Genomic DNA, 19,150 nt, shown 5'->3' with positions numbered 1-19,150 from the left:
CAAGGGAGTTTTGGGGTCTGGTTCAGTCTTACCCCAAACTCTGTAGCTCTGCTGCTGGCTGTCTCTCTCTCTCCCTTTCCAGGAGTCCTTTCTGCAATGCTGCATGTTTCTGTTGCTTCTCCGGTTCAGGTCTTGTCTGTCCTGGCTCTGTGCCACCGTTTCTCTGGTCAGTGCCAGCTGCTGCTCTGCGCCCATGGAGAAAACATCTCCCGGCATAACTACAAATGCTTAGTCCAGTCTAACACTGTTCCAAGTCTCTGTAGCCCCCAACTGGGGCTGGGGGGGGGCCTGGAGGCCCCGAGGGGCTCAGAGCCCCTTCCTCGTGGCTCTACAACATGGCCACCTCTTCTCCAATAACCCAAACTACCACTCATCTCTTCCGTTGAGCTTGTGATATGTTTACATTTTTGCAGGAGCGCCCATTGGACAGAACTTCAAAACTTCCAGGGGTTTCCACCCCTTGGGGTCTACCACTTTTCAGCCTCTGGGGGAAAAACCAAGGTCCAAACCACCACAACAAGTAATTAATTAAGGAGCAGAAGAGTCAGCAGTATTGAGTTTTCTTCCCTCGGGTCAAGCACTGGAGGATCACAGAATGGCTGAGGTGGGAAGAGATCTCTGGAGATCAGAGTATGACTCTCTGCCAACCCAGAAAACCTATAGCCAGCGGCCCAGGACTTTGTCCAGATGGACTCTGAATAACTCCAATATGGCAAAAATATGATTTTGGAGAAATTTTTATAGATTTAAATAGTAACAATATAGGAGGTTACACTCCTCTTCCACTTTGCAAAAGAGGCAAACATCATAACACAAATGATTGATTGTTCATTTCATACTGCCAATTCATTAGTAAAACATATACCATGGGGTATTTGCCAATTGAGCAAGTTTAAAAAGAAAAAGTAAACCAAGGTGCAGGTACCACTTTGACATGTAGACAGCGTAGATTTTTTAAATTATTTTTACGTGCCTGGCTACATTTTGAAAATATATATCATCTGACAATAAGAGCAAACAAGAAAGCAGAAGGCAGTATTACACATAGCTAGAGATTCATGGAACCAACAAAAAAAAAAACAAAAAAGAAACCAGGTACTTTTTAATTACATATGGAAAGATCTGTCTCAAAAAAAAAAATCAAAAAAACCCAGTCACAACAAAACCCCGAAACCTAACAAAACTCTCTTAATTTCATACTGAAAGAAGCTCCCCCTAAAGAAACCTGTTCTGCTTACACACACACCCCCCAAAGGAAGAGTTCTGTTCTTACAGAGCAGAGTGACAACCCTAGCTAAGAAGAAGTACACATCGCAGACTATAAGACATGTCTGTTGCTCATATTCTCCCATTGCATTCAATCCACTAAGTTTATTTTCACCTACCTTTGTTATCTGGGCTTCGGTGTTACCTTTGGAACCCAGCAAAACCATAGACAAAGCAGAAGAAATACTAAAAGGGGAAAAGAATAGATTCTGACCACTTTTCTTCTCACACAGCTTTCTTAAGAGGTCCAGGGCAAAAGTGGTATTTGCTGCACACAGGCTTGCCATGGTTTCAACCTGGCAGATAAAACACAGAACAAGAATGGATCGAATTTATTGGAACACAAAAAACCTGTTTTTCTCTTTCACATTTCCCAGCATAAACTGGCCAGCAAATGTCAGCATTAGGCTGGAAAACTATCACCTGAATGGAAAACTGATTTGGTGGCACAAGCACCTTAAACCCCATACAACTCTCTTGAGTTATTTTAGGGATTTACTGTCTGCTTTTGTATTTCAATCCCATACCTACGTAATATTACACCTTTTGAGATGATCAGGCACAACAGGATTCTGTTCAGAACTCACTGAAAGAAAGCTCTCTTGACCTCACAAAGAAAATAATTTGCCTTTATACAAACACCAGACCAAAAAGTTAGACATCACAACGGCCAAATTACAAACTCTTACCTTCTCTAAGTCTACAGATCTTCAGCTGTACCTTCAGCTTACTCCGACGTGTGCACGCTGTGTTTTAAACAGCTGGGCTGGGAGAAGTCAGCAGAATGGCTTGTCCTACAAGATAAAAAAGGAAAGAAAAAAAAACTAATTTCATCAGCATGACAGATTACAGCAAAGATTACAGCAATTTCCTACTGTAGTATAAAGAAAAAATCAAAGTCCATTTCAGTTCCATTTTATTGCCTACAACACGGAAACACACACAAGAAAAAACTTGGTGTCTGTGGCAGTTAACTTGAGATTAAACCACCCACCTATAAAAAGAGCAATAAATACTAGAACGCTGAGTTAACCACAGATAAGTATCATGAATCATAAGAGAGCAGCTGGTAGTAAATGTCTTCATGTTTTGTTCTTCCCTTAAGGCAGGGCCTACTGTTTATACGTTGCCAAAAAATACAAAACCAACACCTTATTCATAATACTTATTAATTATCTCAGATAACTAGGTGAAAAGTGCAAGTTTCTGCATGCATGGTTTTCCACCCAAGAAAATTTCTTGCTAGGAGCTTCACTATAAGCAGTAGCAATTTTCTCCTGTTTCTCTTCTCCCATAACTGAAAAAAACGCTAACCAAACAAAAAAACCAAGCAAGCTTAGAGGGAAAGAATCCTCCAATTGTGTCTGAAACATGTAACTTAAGTACTTTATAGCGTAAGTAGGAGACACATAGTGTTCATGTTAGTTACAGTGAAAACTGGAATTTTCCTAATATCCCAATACCTGCGGATTGCTAGCAATAAAGTTTTTTGACCTCCAGGTCAAAGCACACAGGAATAGTGACAGCAGCAAACAGTTATTTCCTAAAAAGTTTGCGCAGGGCTTCCATGACAAGCAAGAATTTACAGACAAAAGGATGGTTGCATCACACTATTTGCCAGCTTCAAAACCAGCGCATTTAACCAAATTATAAGTAATATTGCAATAGCTGGGACAAACGATTAGGAGTTATATCTGTGCAGTTAACTATGCTTTCTCTGCAGCTCAGGAATACCAACACAACTACTGACATCCCTCCTATCAGAGCAGTTTTGGAGACAACACACAGTGACTGCACTTTAAGGAACTTATAAGTACATATTTGTCAATCAATTGTAAACTGTTTGCGGCAAAACCCTCAGTGATCAGAAGGTTTGCTGACAGCAACTCATTCCTCACTCTGGTTTCCCCTTGGGCTCTGCAGGTCAGCAGTAAGGCACTTGTGCTGATGCTCGTTTCTGCATGCCTGGACCCTGTGTGTTCCTACCAGTATGAATTAGAAGCATTTGTCTCAGCAATCAACACCTATGCTTTAGAACAGTCTTTATGGACCAAAAAGCTGTATCTAGGTTAGACAGCACACACTGCAATGCGGGGCCATGGGGGAACCCGGTCGGAGCAGGGTGCAGCTCTTCTCCAGCCTGCAGCCCATGAGACATTTCCCACGAAGACTGTGACATGGATCACCGTCCAGTGTACAAGGACCTTCCCCACCTTCTGTCAGCTGCCTCAGAGGAGCCACAAGCCGACTATTTCAAACACAGAGAAAACTGCGTCTGCGGTATGGAGGCCCCTTTTCCCACCCTCTGAACCAAAGCAAGCTTCCTTGAGAAACAGGGCTTCATTTTAGGATTTGGAGAGTTGGGAGCGATGTTAAAACATCTGCAGGGTAAGACCACTGACAGTTTCTGGTAATGGCTCTTCCCAACACACCTGTCCAGGGGCAGGCGGTGGGATGCGTGGGAGGACACAGCCCAACCCCGCCAGCTCTTGGCCCCTGTGCCTCAGCAGGAGTGGAAAGGGGTAGGGAGCAGCCTGACACTGACCCAGCAAGCTGAGGCACAAGAAGCCTAGGGTTTGGCACTCCCTAGGGCGAAGAGTCCCTCCTCCGCCCCCGCCCCGGGTTTGGCACCGCGGGGCAGACGTTTCAGCTCGGCATCGCCGCGGTGCCCCCGTCGCTCCCACACACAAGAAGCGCTCCCGGCGCTCCGCCGCGGCTCCAGCTGGCAAGAAGCACCGGTGTGTAGAAAACCACCGGTGTGTAGAAAACCACAAGGAAAGCAATGCCATACAGCACTACTTGTTGGTTTGGTTTTCTTTTTAAGGAAAAAAAAGGGGGAGGGGGAAGGGGAAAGGGGGGAAGAAAAAAAAAAAAAGACAAAAACCCTAAAACCAACAAACGCAAGCGCAAGCTTCCCGCAGAAAACCTTCAGGACAACGGAGCCGCCGCACTCACCCCGCCGGCCTCCGCGCTCCCTTTTCCCGGAAGCAGAGCCGAGCAGAGGGAGCGGAGCGCGGCCCCTCCCGGGATTCAGCCGGCGGCAGCGACACTCCGCCCTTGGCCGCGCCAACAGCGCGGGGCCGCAGCCCCTCCCGACAAAATGGCGGCCGTACCGCGCGTCGGCTGCCTCGAGAGCCGCCCCGCTCCGAGCCTTTGCAGCCAGTGATTTTCCATCTCTGCCTCCCTCTCGTGGCAGAGCGTACAGAAAACACCCCCAGTCTGTGAATGGTTAATTATTATTATTATTGTTATTTATTTGTGAAGCAGGGGTGGTTCTGAGCAAAAGTCAGCTATTGCTGTAGCCAGAGACCGTACAGGCTTAACCCTTCCTCGCATTTCCGAGGTCTGAGTGAGGCAAATAGCCCTTATAGAGGTGTGGGGTTTTTTATTTTATTATTTTATTTATTTTATTTTATTTTATTTTATTTTATTTTATTAAAAGGAATCTGTGGGGTGACGTTAGGTTAATTGGGAGCTGATGAAGACTTAGAGCTGGGACGTGGAAGGAAAGCAAGGGTGAGAGTTGGCAGGGTTTACCTCCAGCTGTAGCACAAGAACCTAAAGGGCTAGAAGGTTTAAGTGTTAGAAAACGATTGGGTCTAATTGCTGCAGGGTGGGATCAGGGGCCCTGTTATGAGGGTGAGGGGATGGACTTTACTAAAATACGTTTGTACACACTGCTGAGATGGGGAGGGATAGAAATGCCATAGCTAATAGTGATGAGGACAGAGCTACCGATGATGGCCTGATCTGAATGAGAATCAGGATTGCTTGCTGGATACAAAGCATCTGCACTCCCCTTTGCACTGCACTGATTGCCTCTTTAGGGTAGGAGGGAAGAGGAGCTGTGCCTCAGGCCCCAGAGTGTCTGGCCTGATGGAGAGAGTTCAAGTTCTGCTCCCCCCGGGTTGCAGAAAGAGTTCAAGGTTTGGTATTTGCTTCTCTGCTAGCAAGCAAGCCTTACCTGCTCTGCAGGGCAAGGAGTAACTGACTAGGGTGAGCAGAGTCTGCCGAAGAAGAGCATGGTTTGGGATTTGGTGTGTCTGATGAAGAAGATAAAAGGGTGGTCAGCTTTAAAAGTCATTGTTGGTGCTTTTGATCTCATCACCAAGACACCTGTGGCAGCTGCTGCCTCAGTAACCTTCTTCATTGACCTCCACAAAAGCTTTGTGAATTACTTGTGAGATGAAAAGATCCTTCTTCGCTGACATCCCTGTGAAATCAGCCTAAACTGGGTCAAAAGCATTTTGTATCCCCATGCTGCTCAAAGGGGATTTAAGGTCATAATTCTCTTCTAGCTTCAACTTGGGCAGGTACAAATCCACTTCAGCTTTCATCATATTGGCTGATTTGGTCCATTCAGCCAATTTCTCATAGGTCAGCTCTCTTTCCACCTGCAGTGAGTTGGGGAAGAAAATAGTTGGAATGTGAAGGACAGAGACAAGATATGCACAGACCAGTGTCTTAATGCTCATCAAGAACATGTAAAACAAAACCGAGCTACCAGCAGTGAGTACAAATGGAACGTGCACCATATTCACAGGGCATGATCCTGCAAAGTGCCAAGTGACTTATGCTCCTGTTTATTTTCTTAAAGGTGGTGAGATTTATTTGCTTCATTAAACTGAAAGCAAAAATTTAAAAACAAGTATGAGACTCAGCAGCATTTGGATACCCAGGACCCTTTCCTTTGGACAGTATTGCATACACCCTCTTCTCAAAGTCTTTGGGATCTTTATAAAAAGTCGGCATAGGCACATGTGCTAACTACCTACCAGCTGAATTCCATGTAATATATTTCTTAATTTAAAGTAAAGGAGTTAGCTTTGATAAGCAAGTAACTACTGTTAAGGGTTTCATGTTTTCTCCGAAAGGTTGTGTTATTTGAAGCGAGAGCCTTGATGGAGGGGAAAAAAGTGTTGACTTCCTTCCTTCCAGGCAATACTGATTGTCACACTGAAACATATTTTCTGTGACCTGTGCTGGCTTTTCCTCTTCCCCAAGCTGTATAGGACTGGATTACTAAATGGAATTGGACTGCTCAATAAACTTGTGAATTCCTGTGCTGTGTTATGTTCACAGAGCTGTTACTAAGTGCTAAAGTTTTATCTGTTTGCAGGCCTCGCTATTCTCCCTGTGAATTAAACGCTCTCTGGGCACCAATGTATTAGGTTTGTGTGGTAAGGTTTTGGTAGCAGGAAAGCTGCGGAGATGACTTCTGTGAGGAGACATCAGAAGCTGCCTTTGTGTCAGGCAGAGACAGTTCCAGCTGGCTCCAAGGCAGACCTGCTACTGTCCAAATCTGAGCCAGTCAGGGACACTGGTAGTGCCTCTGGGCACTAAGAATGGGCAAAAACTGCTGGACAAAAGCAACTGGGAGAGCCAAGTGAGAAAATGTGAGAGGAACAATTCTGCAGACACCAGGGTCGGTGAGGAAGGAGGGGGAGGAGGCACTCCAGGTGCTGGAGCTGAGATTCCCCTGCAGCCCATGGTGAAGACCATGGTGGTACTAATATCCACCCTGCAGCCTGTAGATGACCCCATGCTGGAACAGGTGGATGTGCCCTGAAGAAAGCTGCAACCCATGGAGAAGCCATGCTAGAGCGTGGCACTGTAGAGAGGAGCCCATGCAGGAGCAGGTTTTCTGGCATCACCTGTGACCCTGCAGTGGACCCATGCTGGAGCAGCCCATTCCTAAGGACTGCACCCCAGAGAAAGAACCCATACTGGAGCAGTTCTTGAAAAACTGCAGACTATGGGAAGGACCCACATTGGATGTGAAGGACTGTATCCCATGATTGGGCCTCCACACTTGGGCAAGGAAAACGTGTGAGGAGGAGGGAGTGGCAGAGAGAACACATGATGAGCTAACTGTAACCCCCATTCCCAGTCTGCCTGCACTGCTTTGGGGCACAGCTGGAAGAATCAGGAGTGAAGTTGATCCTGTTAGGAAGGGAGGAGTTGGGGGAAGGTGCTATATATTTGACTTTATTTCTCATTAACCTACTCTGATTAATTGGCAATAAATTAAATTCATTTATCTAAGTTGAGCCTGTTTTGACCATAAGTGTAATCGGTAAGTGATCTACCTGTCCTTTTCCTGACCCATGATCTTTTCATCCTATTTTTCTCCCCCTGCCCTGTTGAGTAGGGGGAGTGATAGAGAGTCTTGATGGGCACCTGGTGGCCAGCCAAGGTGACCCACCGCAGCCATCTGCCATGATGGATCCTAAAACTGCACATGTAGTGCAGTAGGTTTCGGGTACACAGTCACATCATCAGCACAATTGCTTTACTTTGCCTGGCATACAAAAGGTATTTGCACTCTTAATCCATGTCAAAGAAATGCTTGCTTCCACTGACAAATAATTTTGCTTGCTTTTGACACAGTCCAAAAATATGCATGCAGTCAGCTACTGGGAATTGTCAGCGCATGATAGTTTAAATACTGTTAGCTCAATAGTGTCCCCCCAGTTAATACTGAATAGGTCATACTCCCATACTCAGCTAAAATGACAAACTCCTGTGAAAATTCCCTGTGAAGTTTGATGCAACACCCAGGATGTGTGTGGAGAGAGCAGCTGGATCAGATCCCTTGAGCTCAGGGTCCCGAGAGCAGAAGAGAGCGTGTAAGCAATGCTTACAACTTGTGAAAAGTAACTTGGTCCCGTTTGAAAATGCGAACATGGTACTTAGAGACATTTCATCATGTCCTTAAGCTACTTAACCTACTTAGCTTACTTTAACTGTTTTCAAGTGTTTTGATACTGAGGACGTATTGATTAAAAATCCTGTTCTCATGGATATATGTAAATAAGATAATACTGACTTATTTTCAGAGTTGCTGTTCTCACTGAGTTTATACCATGTGCTCAGCTGTAAGAAGTGTTGCAGTGGCATATGAAATACAGGTTAAATATTTAGTCTTCAATAATAGTCATACTGACATATGACAACAGGCATATAGACAAGGAATTTACCTTGTTTAATCTGAAGGGCATCTCAGAAGTATTTTTCTCCAGAAATTTCTTTTCCCACTTTCCTTTGAAATAAATGGCATTTACTAAGAACAACACAGTGCGAGAATGGAGAGATCCTGCAGGCAGCAGACTCTGTATTTTCCCTTCAAAATCAGACAAACAGGACTGTTATTTGAGTGTGACTGTGTAACTTGCCAGGTTTAATTGTGACTTCTCTGTGCCTAACCCTGTTGCAAAAATGTTTGCATTTGGGAGGGTTTTTTTTAGTTGTACATTTCTATGATGTACATATGGTAAAAATGGGGTTTTAAGTATCTCTGTATCTTTTACCTGGAGAAGTTGTGTTAAAACAAGACCATCCCTGGAAGTATTCAAAGCCAGGTTGGATGGGGCTTTGAACAACTAGTGGTCTAGTGGGAAGTGTCCCGGCCCACGGCAGAGGGATTGGAACTAGATGGTCTTTATGGTTCTTTCCAAGCTAAACCAATCTATGATTCTATGAATAATTTTTTTAATATTGGAGCTTTGGTAGTAAACAGCATTGGAAAGTGGGTCAAGTGGTATAGCTTGAATGGTCTCTGAAATTGGTTGCAAGCAGCTGAATAATGCAGAAGTAAAACCCTCACTAACTGAGGACTACACAGTATCTGCCACGCATCCCTCTGAACAGCAATAATTCAAAGAGGCTACGACATAAAAAATCAAAGGAAGGACCTTGTAAGGAGCAGAAGTTAGATTTGGAGATAGGCATTCTTCAAGCTATTTAACCATACTTTGCTCATCACCTCCCTCCTCTGAGTTTCCATCTTTTGTGGAGCCTTGACTGCAAGAGCAATAAATCTGGAAATACAAATAATTTGAAAATGAGTCAAGAAAAAAAGCCATCAGAGTGATATTTACTCTCAGTTTTATTTTCAACCCATGAACTGATCTGTGCTCTGACTTGTTCTGCAGCTGTCTTAAAGTTTACAGCTTGTGACTTGGCATTGTAATAGCTTGTAATGAGCTGTAAGAACTTCTGAAAGATAGGATTTGAAAATGTATGCTTATTTAGTTAAATTTGACTTATAAAAATGTTAGAAATAATAACTTTGACAAATTAGACAATCAACTAATACATAATGTAAGAAAATAAAATTTGTTTTAGGTGAGATAACCCTTATCTTAAGGTCTGATACATTCTATACTGAATATTAAGTATGGACTGATCAAACTTCAGTCTCAAGGAAACTGTTACTTCAAATTTTTTGTGTTTGAAATCAAAGGTGCACATTTGTAATTTTGAAATATCCATGAAACAAATATTCTTCATCCTTTTTTTTAAATTTTTCAAAATGACATTTTTACGTCATTTAAATACTTTTTTCCCAGCTTTGTGACATAGCGTTCAGTACAAGGTGGAAGAATAGTCTCATATAAAGTTGAAAAAAGGCTTTTAGTTTGGTTCAGAGGTGAGGAACCTGCCAAAAGTTTGTGAGGACAATAGGGGATCGGGTATAAAGGGGAAGTTCTGGTTGAATAAAATCAAGGCAGAAAAGCAGAATTAATGTTTGCATTGCTGTCTGCTGTGAAACAATTAATGGAGATTCCCAGTAGGAAATCCCCTAGATTCTCTGTAAAGCCTAAGTACATGAGATTATGGAGAAAATGAACAATACACATTCAGAAGGACAAATTGCTAATTACTCAGGAAACCAAACACACTCCAAGATCAAAGAACAGTAATCTCATTTAAAACCACCTTCCAAGGAGCTGGAAGATGATTAATACAATGTCAGTTTTAAAAAGATTTCGAAGACACAGGTAATTACAAGCTCATGAGTCAGTATGGGGCAAATGAACAAGAATAGGTGTAGTGGGTGTATGAATTAACGTGACTTATCAGAGGAGTGTCAACAGCATTTTGTAATAGGAAATCCTAAATCAAAATCTGTTGGACTTTTGTGGAGGTGTCAGGAAGCACATGGGTAATAAGATTGAGCCATTACAGTCTTTTGGATTACCAAAAGGCATTTTGTAAGACTCCTCACCAAAGGGTGAGCATCTGTGGGGCTGCAGAGATAGGTCGTGTTTGAAAGACTGGAAAACAAGCGTAGGAGGAAATAATGTTCACAGTGAAGGGTTGTTACTACTGGAGTACCACAGGGGTATATGTGCTGGGGTGTGTGCTAAAGTATTTTTCTATAAAATCAAAATCTAAATGATTACATTAAAAAATATATATATTAACATATTCATAATTGATCCAGTGAAGTGTAAGGTATAGAAAGGGATTACTATTCTTTAGGAATGACGTCTTGAAGCTATAATGGACAGTTGCATGAAAACAAATCTGCCTAATAGTGACAAAAAGGCAAATAAAAATTTTAGAATTAGAAAGAAAGGAGTAGGCAACAAAAGAGAGGCTTCTAGCATGACACCATATAGCACTCTGGTGTGCCCCCTGTCTGAGTTCTCAATGCAGCTGTGACTTCCCCAATCTCAGGAATGCTAGAGTATATAAGATACAGAGACAGGGGATGAGGGTGACCAGAGATGTGGAGAAGCATCCTTTAGAAGATAAACTAACCAGTAACGATGCCAACAGGCAGCAAGCTCAAAAGGCACAGGCACTTCCTACAATGTGTAGTTCAGCTGTGGAAATCCTGGTGCTGAGGGCTGAAGTACATTCAAAAGACAAGTCTGCAAAGTCTCAAAACAACAGCTCGTCAAAGTCTATTAAGTAGACATGCCTTCTGGTTCACAAAGTCCCTGAGCTGCAGATCACTTGGTGACCACAGCAGATTCTGGAAAAGCGTCATTATCCAACATGCCTTTTTCTCACACACTTCCTGAACTGTTGCCCACTGCTGGAAAAAAATGGACCTCTTGTCTGTCCAAGGATAGCCATGTATGGCTGTCTTCATATTCTCACTAAAACCTCAGTGCTATCATTTGGAATTTTTTTATCATCTCTATTGATAATCCCTCTTAATGTCAACATATTCTCAAGTAAAGATGTTCAACTCACAGGTAGTAATGGGTAGGTCTTTTCCTCATACAGCCGGTTAGCACTCTTCAGCAAGTAGGTGCTTCTCCTTTTGTTGTTGACAGGTAGGAGCTTTCTGAAGCCAGAGTGGATGTTTTCAGCTCGCTCATGCTCAGGATCTTTGGAAAGAGATACCAGTTAGTATGAAGTATTTTTTTTTCTGTTGCACTTGCTGTGTTTATTTAAATTGTTCAATTTTTTTTTAATTAAAAATGAGTTTCAGGGAATTAAACACTTTTTTGTGTATGTTGCATGTTAGCAGCACTGCATATAACTGGATAAATTGTTTTCTGTCTGTAGGGCAATGATCCGTTTCTGCAGTGCAGTGTAGCCCTTTGGGGACATCAGCTGACTGTGCTTCCAGGAAGTTGAATCTCCTCATTTTGTCATGGTCAGGCCTAATTTTTAGTTTCACAAGACCTTTTAGATTCGCAAGGACCCATCAATGCAGCCTGCAGTTTTTGAGGAGGTGTTCTATTGTGATAGACACTCATGTCAGACCATGGACTTACCAACTATTCGAATTATCCCTGTTTCACACGATTTCTGCTGTTGCTGTTTGGATTTTGGAGATAGCTTGTCCTGGATGTCATTGTTGATGGTTTTAGGGAGCATGAGCTTTCTTGCCAGCTGTTGCCAGCTGTTGCTTTGCTAATGGAGGAATAAGTTGCTACCAGTCAGCTGTTCCCCGTGAGCTGCCTGGGTCTCCTCCCTCGTGTCATGTACCATGCCCTGGACACGAGACACTGAGAGTCTCTGCTACTGACTCATGGTGACCTGTCATAAGATTGGTGAGGTGACATTCCTTGCTCTGATCTTTTCTCACTCATGCTGAGACATGGGCTACTAGGAAGGACACCTAGGAAAGAATTTGGTATCCAGAGGACACAGGATAGCAGAGGCTGAGTATTGCCGTGGGATGGGAACAGAATGAAGAGGTAATAGAGTGAAATATCTGAAAGACAAGATTAGACAAACTTTGCCACAACTTATGAAGTCAGTGAGTTGCTAAAATGAATGTGAATGTAATGATTCATCTTGGAGAATCACCCTGCACCATCTAGGGAGAGAATGATATAGCCTCCTACCCCCTTTTGTTTCCAGTTTGTCTAATTTAATTTCTTTGAGCTTTCTTTTAGTTTCTATGCTGAAAAAAAAAATGGCTTGTTCAAGTTTACAAGTTTTTCAGTGTTTAGGGAGTTCCTTTGATGAAAAAGATCTGGGCAGTTTGTCCTGGTGGCAAGTCTTTGGGGAGCTGATGAGCAAGGGTGAGTTAACATGCATTACCTTAAAGGGAAATTTTGTCTACCTGATGTGTCCATGCGTAAGAAAGGTGAAAGAGTCTTTACTGGGTAGGGCTGGAGTGAGGTATGAATGCAGTAGTTGTTTTTTGCTAACACTACAGAAAGAAAAAAACCAACCTGAAGCTGATAAGAAATAGAATTGTCCAAAGCATATTAGGACAGTTGTTTTCTTGGTATTTCAACAGCCCAGCTAAAACCAAGTAAAACAGTTTTAGGGCTAATCAAAATGCTGTTAGTGTCCGAGTTCTGATTTTGAAGGCCTGAGTTCATGAGTTTACAGTAATATTACCTACTTGTTCACTTTTTCTATATAAAGTTCTTAATGAAGTGAGACAGTAGATAAGAGACTGAAAACAAGCAGATGTTAGAAGGCAAAAGCAGTAGCTGCATTGGACTATTCCATTCTCAGAGATTTTTATCTTTAAGTCTTTTGTTGTAATAAATACCATCTTTCTTTGGTCTCCCTGGAGAACGCCTTGTCTCAGATGAACCTTCTTCTCTTGCAGTCTGGTTAAAATGAAGAACCTGTGATGATGATAAATGTTCATAAAGACAGCTTGTTTGCTGGAGATAAATATGCCCAAGGGTTGTAAGTATTTTAGTTTTCTATGGTAATTCACCAGCCACGTGTAATGATAGTTAGTCTATTAAAGTTATTAAAGTTATTGAGGACAAGTTATTGAGGACCCTCCAATAAATTTCTGTAACTGTATCATTACTAAATAGATTTTAACCCCATTGACTGCTTAATAATAGATCAATATTGTGACTCAAATATGGTTTTATTTAGATAAGTGGTTAGTTTGTGCTTAGCTGCATGGATTCTATTTTCAGATCATAGCAAAACACAACAAAAAGCATAGCACAATTCAGAGTCTTACTAACATGACATAAATGTAAAACTGCATTTAAGGTTTTTAAGTAATTGAGTATAACCTAAAAGAGTACAAATATTGAAAAGTTCAGCAAAAGAGGGCACACTGTCTCTCACAGGATCCTTCTGGACAAAACGTCCAGCATACAGTGGATAAACATGTTACACAATGGATGAGCAATTGGCTCACAGGTCTGTTACAAAGAGTTATAGTGAATGGGGTAACATCAGGCTGGCATCCAGGCACTAGTGGGGTTCTTCAGGGCTTCATCCTCAGCCCAGTTCTCTTCAACATCTTCATTAACGGCTTGGATGCAGAACTTGAAGGAATATTAAGAAAATTTGCTGATGACAAATTGGGAGGAGCCATCAACTCCCTCTAGGGCAGAGAGGCCTTGCAGAGAGACCTTGACAATAAGAGAGATGGACAATCACCAGTGATATGAAGTTTAATGAGGGCAAGTGCCAGATTCTGCACCTGGGACAGGGCAACTCTGTTTGTGTGTATAGATGAGGGAATGAGAGTCTGGAGGGAAGCACTGTGGAAAGGGACCTGGAGGTCCTGATTGACAGCAAGTTGAATATGAGTCAGCAGTGCCTCTTCAGCCAGGAGGGCCAACCATGCCCTGGGGGGCATCAGGCAAAGCATCACCAGCCAGTTGAGGGAGGGGATTGTCCTGCTTTGCTCTGCACTGGTGTGGCCTCACCTTGAATATTGTGTGCAGTTTTGGGCACCACAATATAAGAAAGACTTTAAGTTATTAGAGAGTGTCTAAAGGAGGGCAACAAAGATGGTGAAGGGTCTGGAGGGGAAGTAGTATGAGGAGTGGCTGAGGTCACTTGGTCTGTTCAGCCTGAAGAAGAGGAGACTGAGGGGAGACCTCATTGTGGTCTTCAACATCCTCACAAGGGGAACCAGAGGGGCAGGTACTGACCTCTTCGTTCTGGTGAACAGTGACAGGTCTTGAGGAAACAGCATCAAACTGAGTCAGGGGAGATTTAGATTGGATATCAGCAAAAAGTTTTTCACCTAGAGGGTGGTTGGGCACTGGAACAGGCTCCCCAAGGAAGTGGTCACAGCACCAAGCTTATCTGAGTTCAAGAAGTGTTTGGACAATGCACTCAGGCACATGGTGTGACTCTTGGGGTGTCCTGTGCAGGACCAAGAGTTAGACTTGATCCTGATGTGTCCCTTCCAACTCAACATATTCTATGATTCTATGATATTTTTAATACTCATATGTCTCCATTATTCATGGTAGGATTACCATTTTTATAGACTTACTATGTCACAAACAAAGGTATTTATGCCACTCCTGTGCAGCCAAAAATGCATTCAGGAGAGCTTTCTAACTTCTGCATGCAGTATGAGGAAGCAGATATACTGCTGCCAGAACCCACTGATGTCTGGAAGCAGTGATATTATCTCCAGATTTCTTTTCTCTAGCATATCTTAGCTCCATATTATTTTATTTTAATAAAGTTGTCTCTTCATTACTATTTAAGCGCTGTATTAGGTAGATTATTCTGTTCAGAGGGCAATTAAAATGGAGTGTAGTGTTTCAAACAAAACCAGCAGTAATCTCTAATATCAATAACTTCTCTTTGGCAGACCCCTTGCTGTGCTCTGGGAACTGTAAACACAAGCTAAATGTAGAGGTAGTACAGAGCAGGAAGATCTTGGAAATAAAGTGGAAGAATAGTGATTTCCAGTGCTGACCATGTAACTGGGGCTATTTCCTGTACCACATTATGGCAGGTCACTGTTCTCCCATATTGTTCCTTTCTGTTCCCCATAGGTAGAATAACAATGCAATTTACGTAGGAACTACATTTCTAATTTCAGAACTTACCTCAGCTGTCTGGACTGCGGTGTCACCTTTTGCACCCAGGTGGACCATAGCAAGAGCAGTTGCAATACTCCAAGGAGAAAAGAAAATGTTTTGTCCTTTGGAATTTTCGTTCAGCTTTTTGTAAAGGTCCAGAGTGAAGCTGTTGGTTGACACTGAGACTCCATTGATACACCTGAGACAAATGAGTGTCAGAGAGAGGTGATGACTACTTCTTCATGTCTGTCAAAGAATACAAAGCTGTTATTGGGGGATTACCTGCTCCCTCTCAAATACAGTCTGAGGGTGTCCCTGTAATGGGTAAAATACTGCACAGATGCCAAGTACAGTCAGCTAATAGGTCTCTTTCTAAGACCTGCATTATTTCTTCCTTCCACATAACTTTCAGTGTCCTCAGCTTTTTTATTTATTCTTTGTCAGTTGAGTACAGTTTTAGTGAGAAATTTTTTCACAGTCCAGACTTGTTTCAAAACCCCATTCACTCTTTACTTAATTTTCATAGAGTTATTCTTCGATTCTGAGAGAGTGAAACAAAATAGTTTCTCACTGTGCTGCTTTGGGCTTTTTTCTGTTTATTTAAACTTCCTGTGCTATTATTTTCCACTGAAAAAAGCATGGTGAATTAATGTGATTCACTATATGTATCCTGATGGCTACTAGAGATATGTAGATTTTTATACATTCTTGGTGTAGGTAAACCCACATTTGGAATCTGTAGCTGGATTTGTTAATTGCTGTTTTTCAAGTCTTGTAGCTTACATAGAACTCCAAATAGTTCCTGTTGTAACCAACAACAAATTTTCTCTGGTTTCCTGGTAGTTTATCAGAATCTGCAGGTTTCCCATCCTTGTTCTGCTTCTTTTCTAAGTATGTTTTTACAGGACAAAACCAAAGCAAACACATAACCACAACCCCAGGATTAAACTAATTTTCTGTAATGGATCCAGAACAAACCTGTGCTTCTTATTAGCATATTTTAGATCAATCTAATACTTACATAAATATTAGGATAAAATCAGAAATTTCCACTGTCTTCACCAGCATAATGACTAAAAACATATGGTGAAGTCAGTGCAAAATGGCATCAGGTGAAAGGTTAAGCATTAGATCAACAATGGCAACCGGACATTTAAATCTATCTTCACCCACAATTTGTGTGATTAAATCAAAAACTGCAGTCCTTAAAGAGAACTGCCACAAAGTGTCAGAGATGCCTGGAACCCCTGGGGTCCTCAAGATTTGTTTTCAAAGCTTCCTAGAATCTGCAACAGCTTTGAAGCATTCTTCAGAGGTGAATGCCATGCAGCCTATCTCATGCCCAAGTATTTTTAGGATCTTCAAATGTGATATCTTACTGCTGTTCCTGGAGATGCTGATACTCCCAGAGCATATCCAGGGGACAGGGCTGAGCTGAATATTTTTATGTGAAGGATTTCAAAGTGACATCTCCTTCTCCTGTTCCCAGAGAGTGTCTGGGGAGCTATCAAGTATTTCTCAGGCTTGTATCTCTGCGAGGTTCCCTGGTCTCCTAACTGGTCTCCAAAGTCTCCTAACTTTGGTCTTCTGGCAAAAGAAAGGTCTGGATCCTTGATTCAGTAGTTATTTGAAAGTAATAAATTAGAGGCTTGAACTAATATACCCAGTGCTGGGCATCCAAAACACTGTTCTAGAGAGTCATGTTGTCTTGTGTGTTCAATTCTATCATCAGTAGGAGGGTGTTCTCTCCTGGAGTTTGTTCTCAGTCCTCTGATCTAAACTGACCAGTAGCCTGGTGATTAAAGCACCCTTGCTACAGGTGAGGAAACTTTCTGCCCTCCCAGGCTATGTAGGTTTTGCCCAACCTCGATTTGCATTCTGTCCATTGTGCCTCGGCACAGGTTTCCCTAAGGGCTACACTTTGTACTAAATAATAAGCACTCCCTTCCTCTGCATAACTTCTATGCCATCTTTTAACTGCTCCATTCCAAAGAATTTGACATGAATTTTTAAGACCTCCAAATAAGAGCTAGTAATTTTGATATAAATATTTACACTACCTGAAATCCTGAGAGAGAGAAGGGTTAAGATCTGTCTTCAGTCAGGATCTGTGACAGTCTGTGGGGCAACGAGTACTTTTGGAAATGAAGAAATGTTTGCACCTCCATTTTCTTATCTACATCCTCTTCTTGCATTAATGTGCACATTCTCTCATTTATTCCTAGTCCTCTCTATCACCTGCTTTCAGAACTCAGAAAGAGGGGGAGACCTCCTGAATTCAAGGCCACTGTTCATGGATGTATATCCTGGAACGTGAAGGCCAGTATGCCTTTTCCCCACAGATGTCCTCCACAACCTTGGTGTTTGGCCTGCAAAAAGTGTAGGAATTGCAGAAAGTATATCAACCACTCTGTGTTGGCACAAGATATGTTGAAATAACTTCAGGGCTTCCTTTTCTTTTTACTCAACAAACTGGGGAAATAAATAGAAACTGATCTCAAAGCTATGGCTAAAAGGGAATATTGAAATAGACTGTTGGTCTCATTCATCCTGTGGTTAGATTTGAGAGGGAAAGCATTTGAATTCTTGTGGCACTCAGGTCAAATAAAGCCCTTACTTTTTACAGGGATATTTTACTCTTCTGTTACAGAAAGCAGATCACAAAGGAAGCTCAGAAGATATTTACACAGTCACCTAAAATAAGTGATGAAATGAGAGTGAACACTGGGCTCATTTGAAATGGTGGATGTTGTTTTAAGAGACCGCTGCTCCTCACAAAGGAGGTGAAGGTGCTTTAGATACCTACAGGCCCTACACTGTACTGAGCTCATTATTCCTGTCTGATGGATTGAGGGATTTTGAATCATCCACCAAAAACTGCAAAACTGCTCGAAAGTGTTGCTTGTAATGACTTTTACAGAAACTGATGTCTAGGAGTAGAGAGCAAAAACAGTGTAAAACTGGATATCAGCAAAGGTGAAATATAAAAGACTTACATGTGCACAAATGTTTTACTTTAAATTGGTGTAATTCTGATCCTAGTTTGTGTGACTTACACTAAGTTGTGTTGATAAATTTCATTTGTGATCATTATATGTCTTTTCTGCTACATTTAGGGTTAGTAATGGCCTCTGCCCACTAGTATGACAAATGCAAAATAAACCAATTACCATGCAGTCAACCTATATGGAAAAAGCATCTATGTAAAGTGTACAAGTCCATATTTTGAATAAGAATTATATATTAGTGCTTCTATTCACTTGAAATTTGACTGGTACATATACCACACAAGGTTTCAAGAGGGATATACGTGCCTCTCTTTCTTCCTATCTTTTGGTTTTAAGTGTGTGCAGGAATATCCTCTTAATTTCTTACTTCAGAAACATATTAGACACTATTATATTTAGTTATGAGCCTCAGAAATGTTCTGCTATGTATCTTAAGCTGCTGTTGTTTATTTTTTAGATAGAGTAATAGGAGAAGAAAAAAACCCAAGCAGTTAGTGGTACTATAAGCTGGAAAGATTGGCCAAAAATACAGGAAAATGAAGAAAGGGTACCCAAATTGTGTAGACACTCTTTGTGGTATGTACCAGTTGCTACAAGATCCTTTTTAGTAATTGGGGTTACAAAGGGGAGCACATTAGCCAAAGAAGAACTGCTCTTCGTTTTGCTGTGCCAGATTAAAACAGTGAGATAAATTAGTTAATTGATACAGGCAGAATGATAGAAACAAGGTTTCACAGCATCACAACACCTGACCTGTTGACCTCAAGTGGATTGACCTCCTACAAATGGTCATAAAAAAGTCTTTTGATAAAACTGGTCGTTTTCCTCTGGCATATGGTGAAGTAATTCTGGTCTGTTTTGAAG

The 19,150-nt window shown here is 41.9% G+C and overlaps 1 protein-coding gene and 1 long non-coding RNA gene across 3 annotated transcripts in view; both read right to left on the bottom strand.

Annotated features, from left to right (window-relative positions):
* The window catches only part of LOC108504089 (heterochromatin-associated protein MENT-like), a 28,079-nt gene that overhangs the window by 8,433 nt on the left and 496 nt on the right, over positions 1 to 19,150 (bottom strand). The window contains exons 3-8 of the mRNA XM_017828713.1: positions 17,339 to 17,373; positions 15,306 to 15,477; positions 13,025 to 13,103; positions 11,257 to 11,393; positions 9,147 to 9,264; positions 8,247 to 8,389 (exon numbers count right to left, since the gene is read on the bottom strand). Coding sequence (XP_017684202.1) covers positions 8,247 to 8,389; positions 9,147 to 9,264; positions 11,257 to 11,393; positions 13,025 to 13,103; positions 15,306 to 15,477; positions 17,339 to 17,373 — 684 coding nt within the window. The remainder of the gene's footprint in view (positions 1 to 8,246; positions 8,390 to 9,146; positions 9,265 to 11,256; positions 11,394 to 13,024; positions 13,104 to 15,305; positions 15,478 to 17,338; positions 17,374 to 19,150) is intronic.
* On the bottom strand, positions 1,387 to 4,351 carry LOC108504115. Of its 2 annotated transcripts, none has more exons than XR_001877000.1 (3): positions 4,222 to 4,351; positions 1,956 to 2,060; positions 1,387 to 1,562 (listed from the first exon to the last, which is right to left on the bottom strand). It is a non-coding gene; the product is annotated as an uncharacterized LOC108504115 (long non-coding RNA). The 2 variants fall into 2 exon arrangements; XR_001877001.1 differs by lacking the exon at positions 4,222 to 4,351 and adding an exon at positions 3,812 to 3,904.

This window comes from Lepidothrix coronata, unplaced genomic scaffold (assembly GCF_001604755.1).
Source record: "Lepidothrix coronata isolate B3197 unplaced genomic scaffold, Lepidothrix_coronata-1.0 Scaffold152, whole genome shotgun sequence".
Classification (NCBI taxonomy): domain Eukaryota; kingdom Metazoa; phylum Chordata; class Aves; order Passeriformes; family Pipridae; genus Lepidothrix; species Lepidothrix coronata.
Note: the sequence above shows the minus strand (reverse complement) of the source record. Positions and strands in the feature narration are given on the sequence as shown.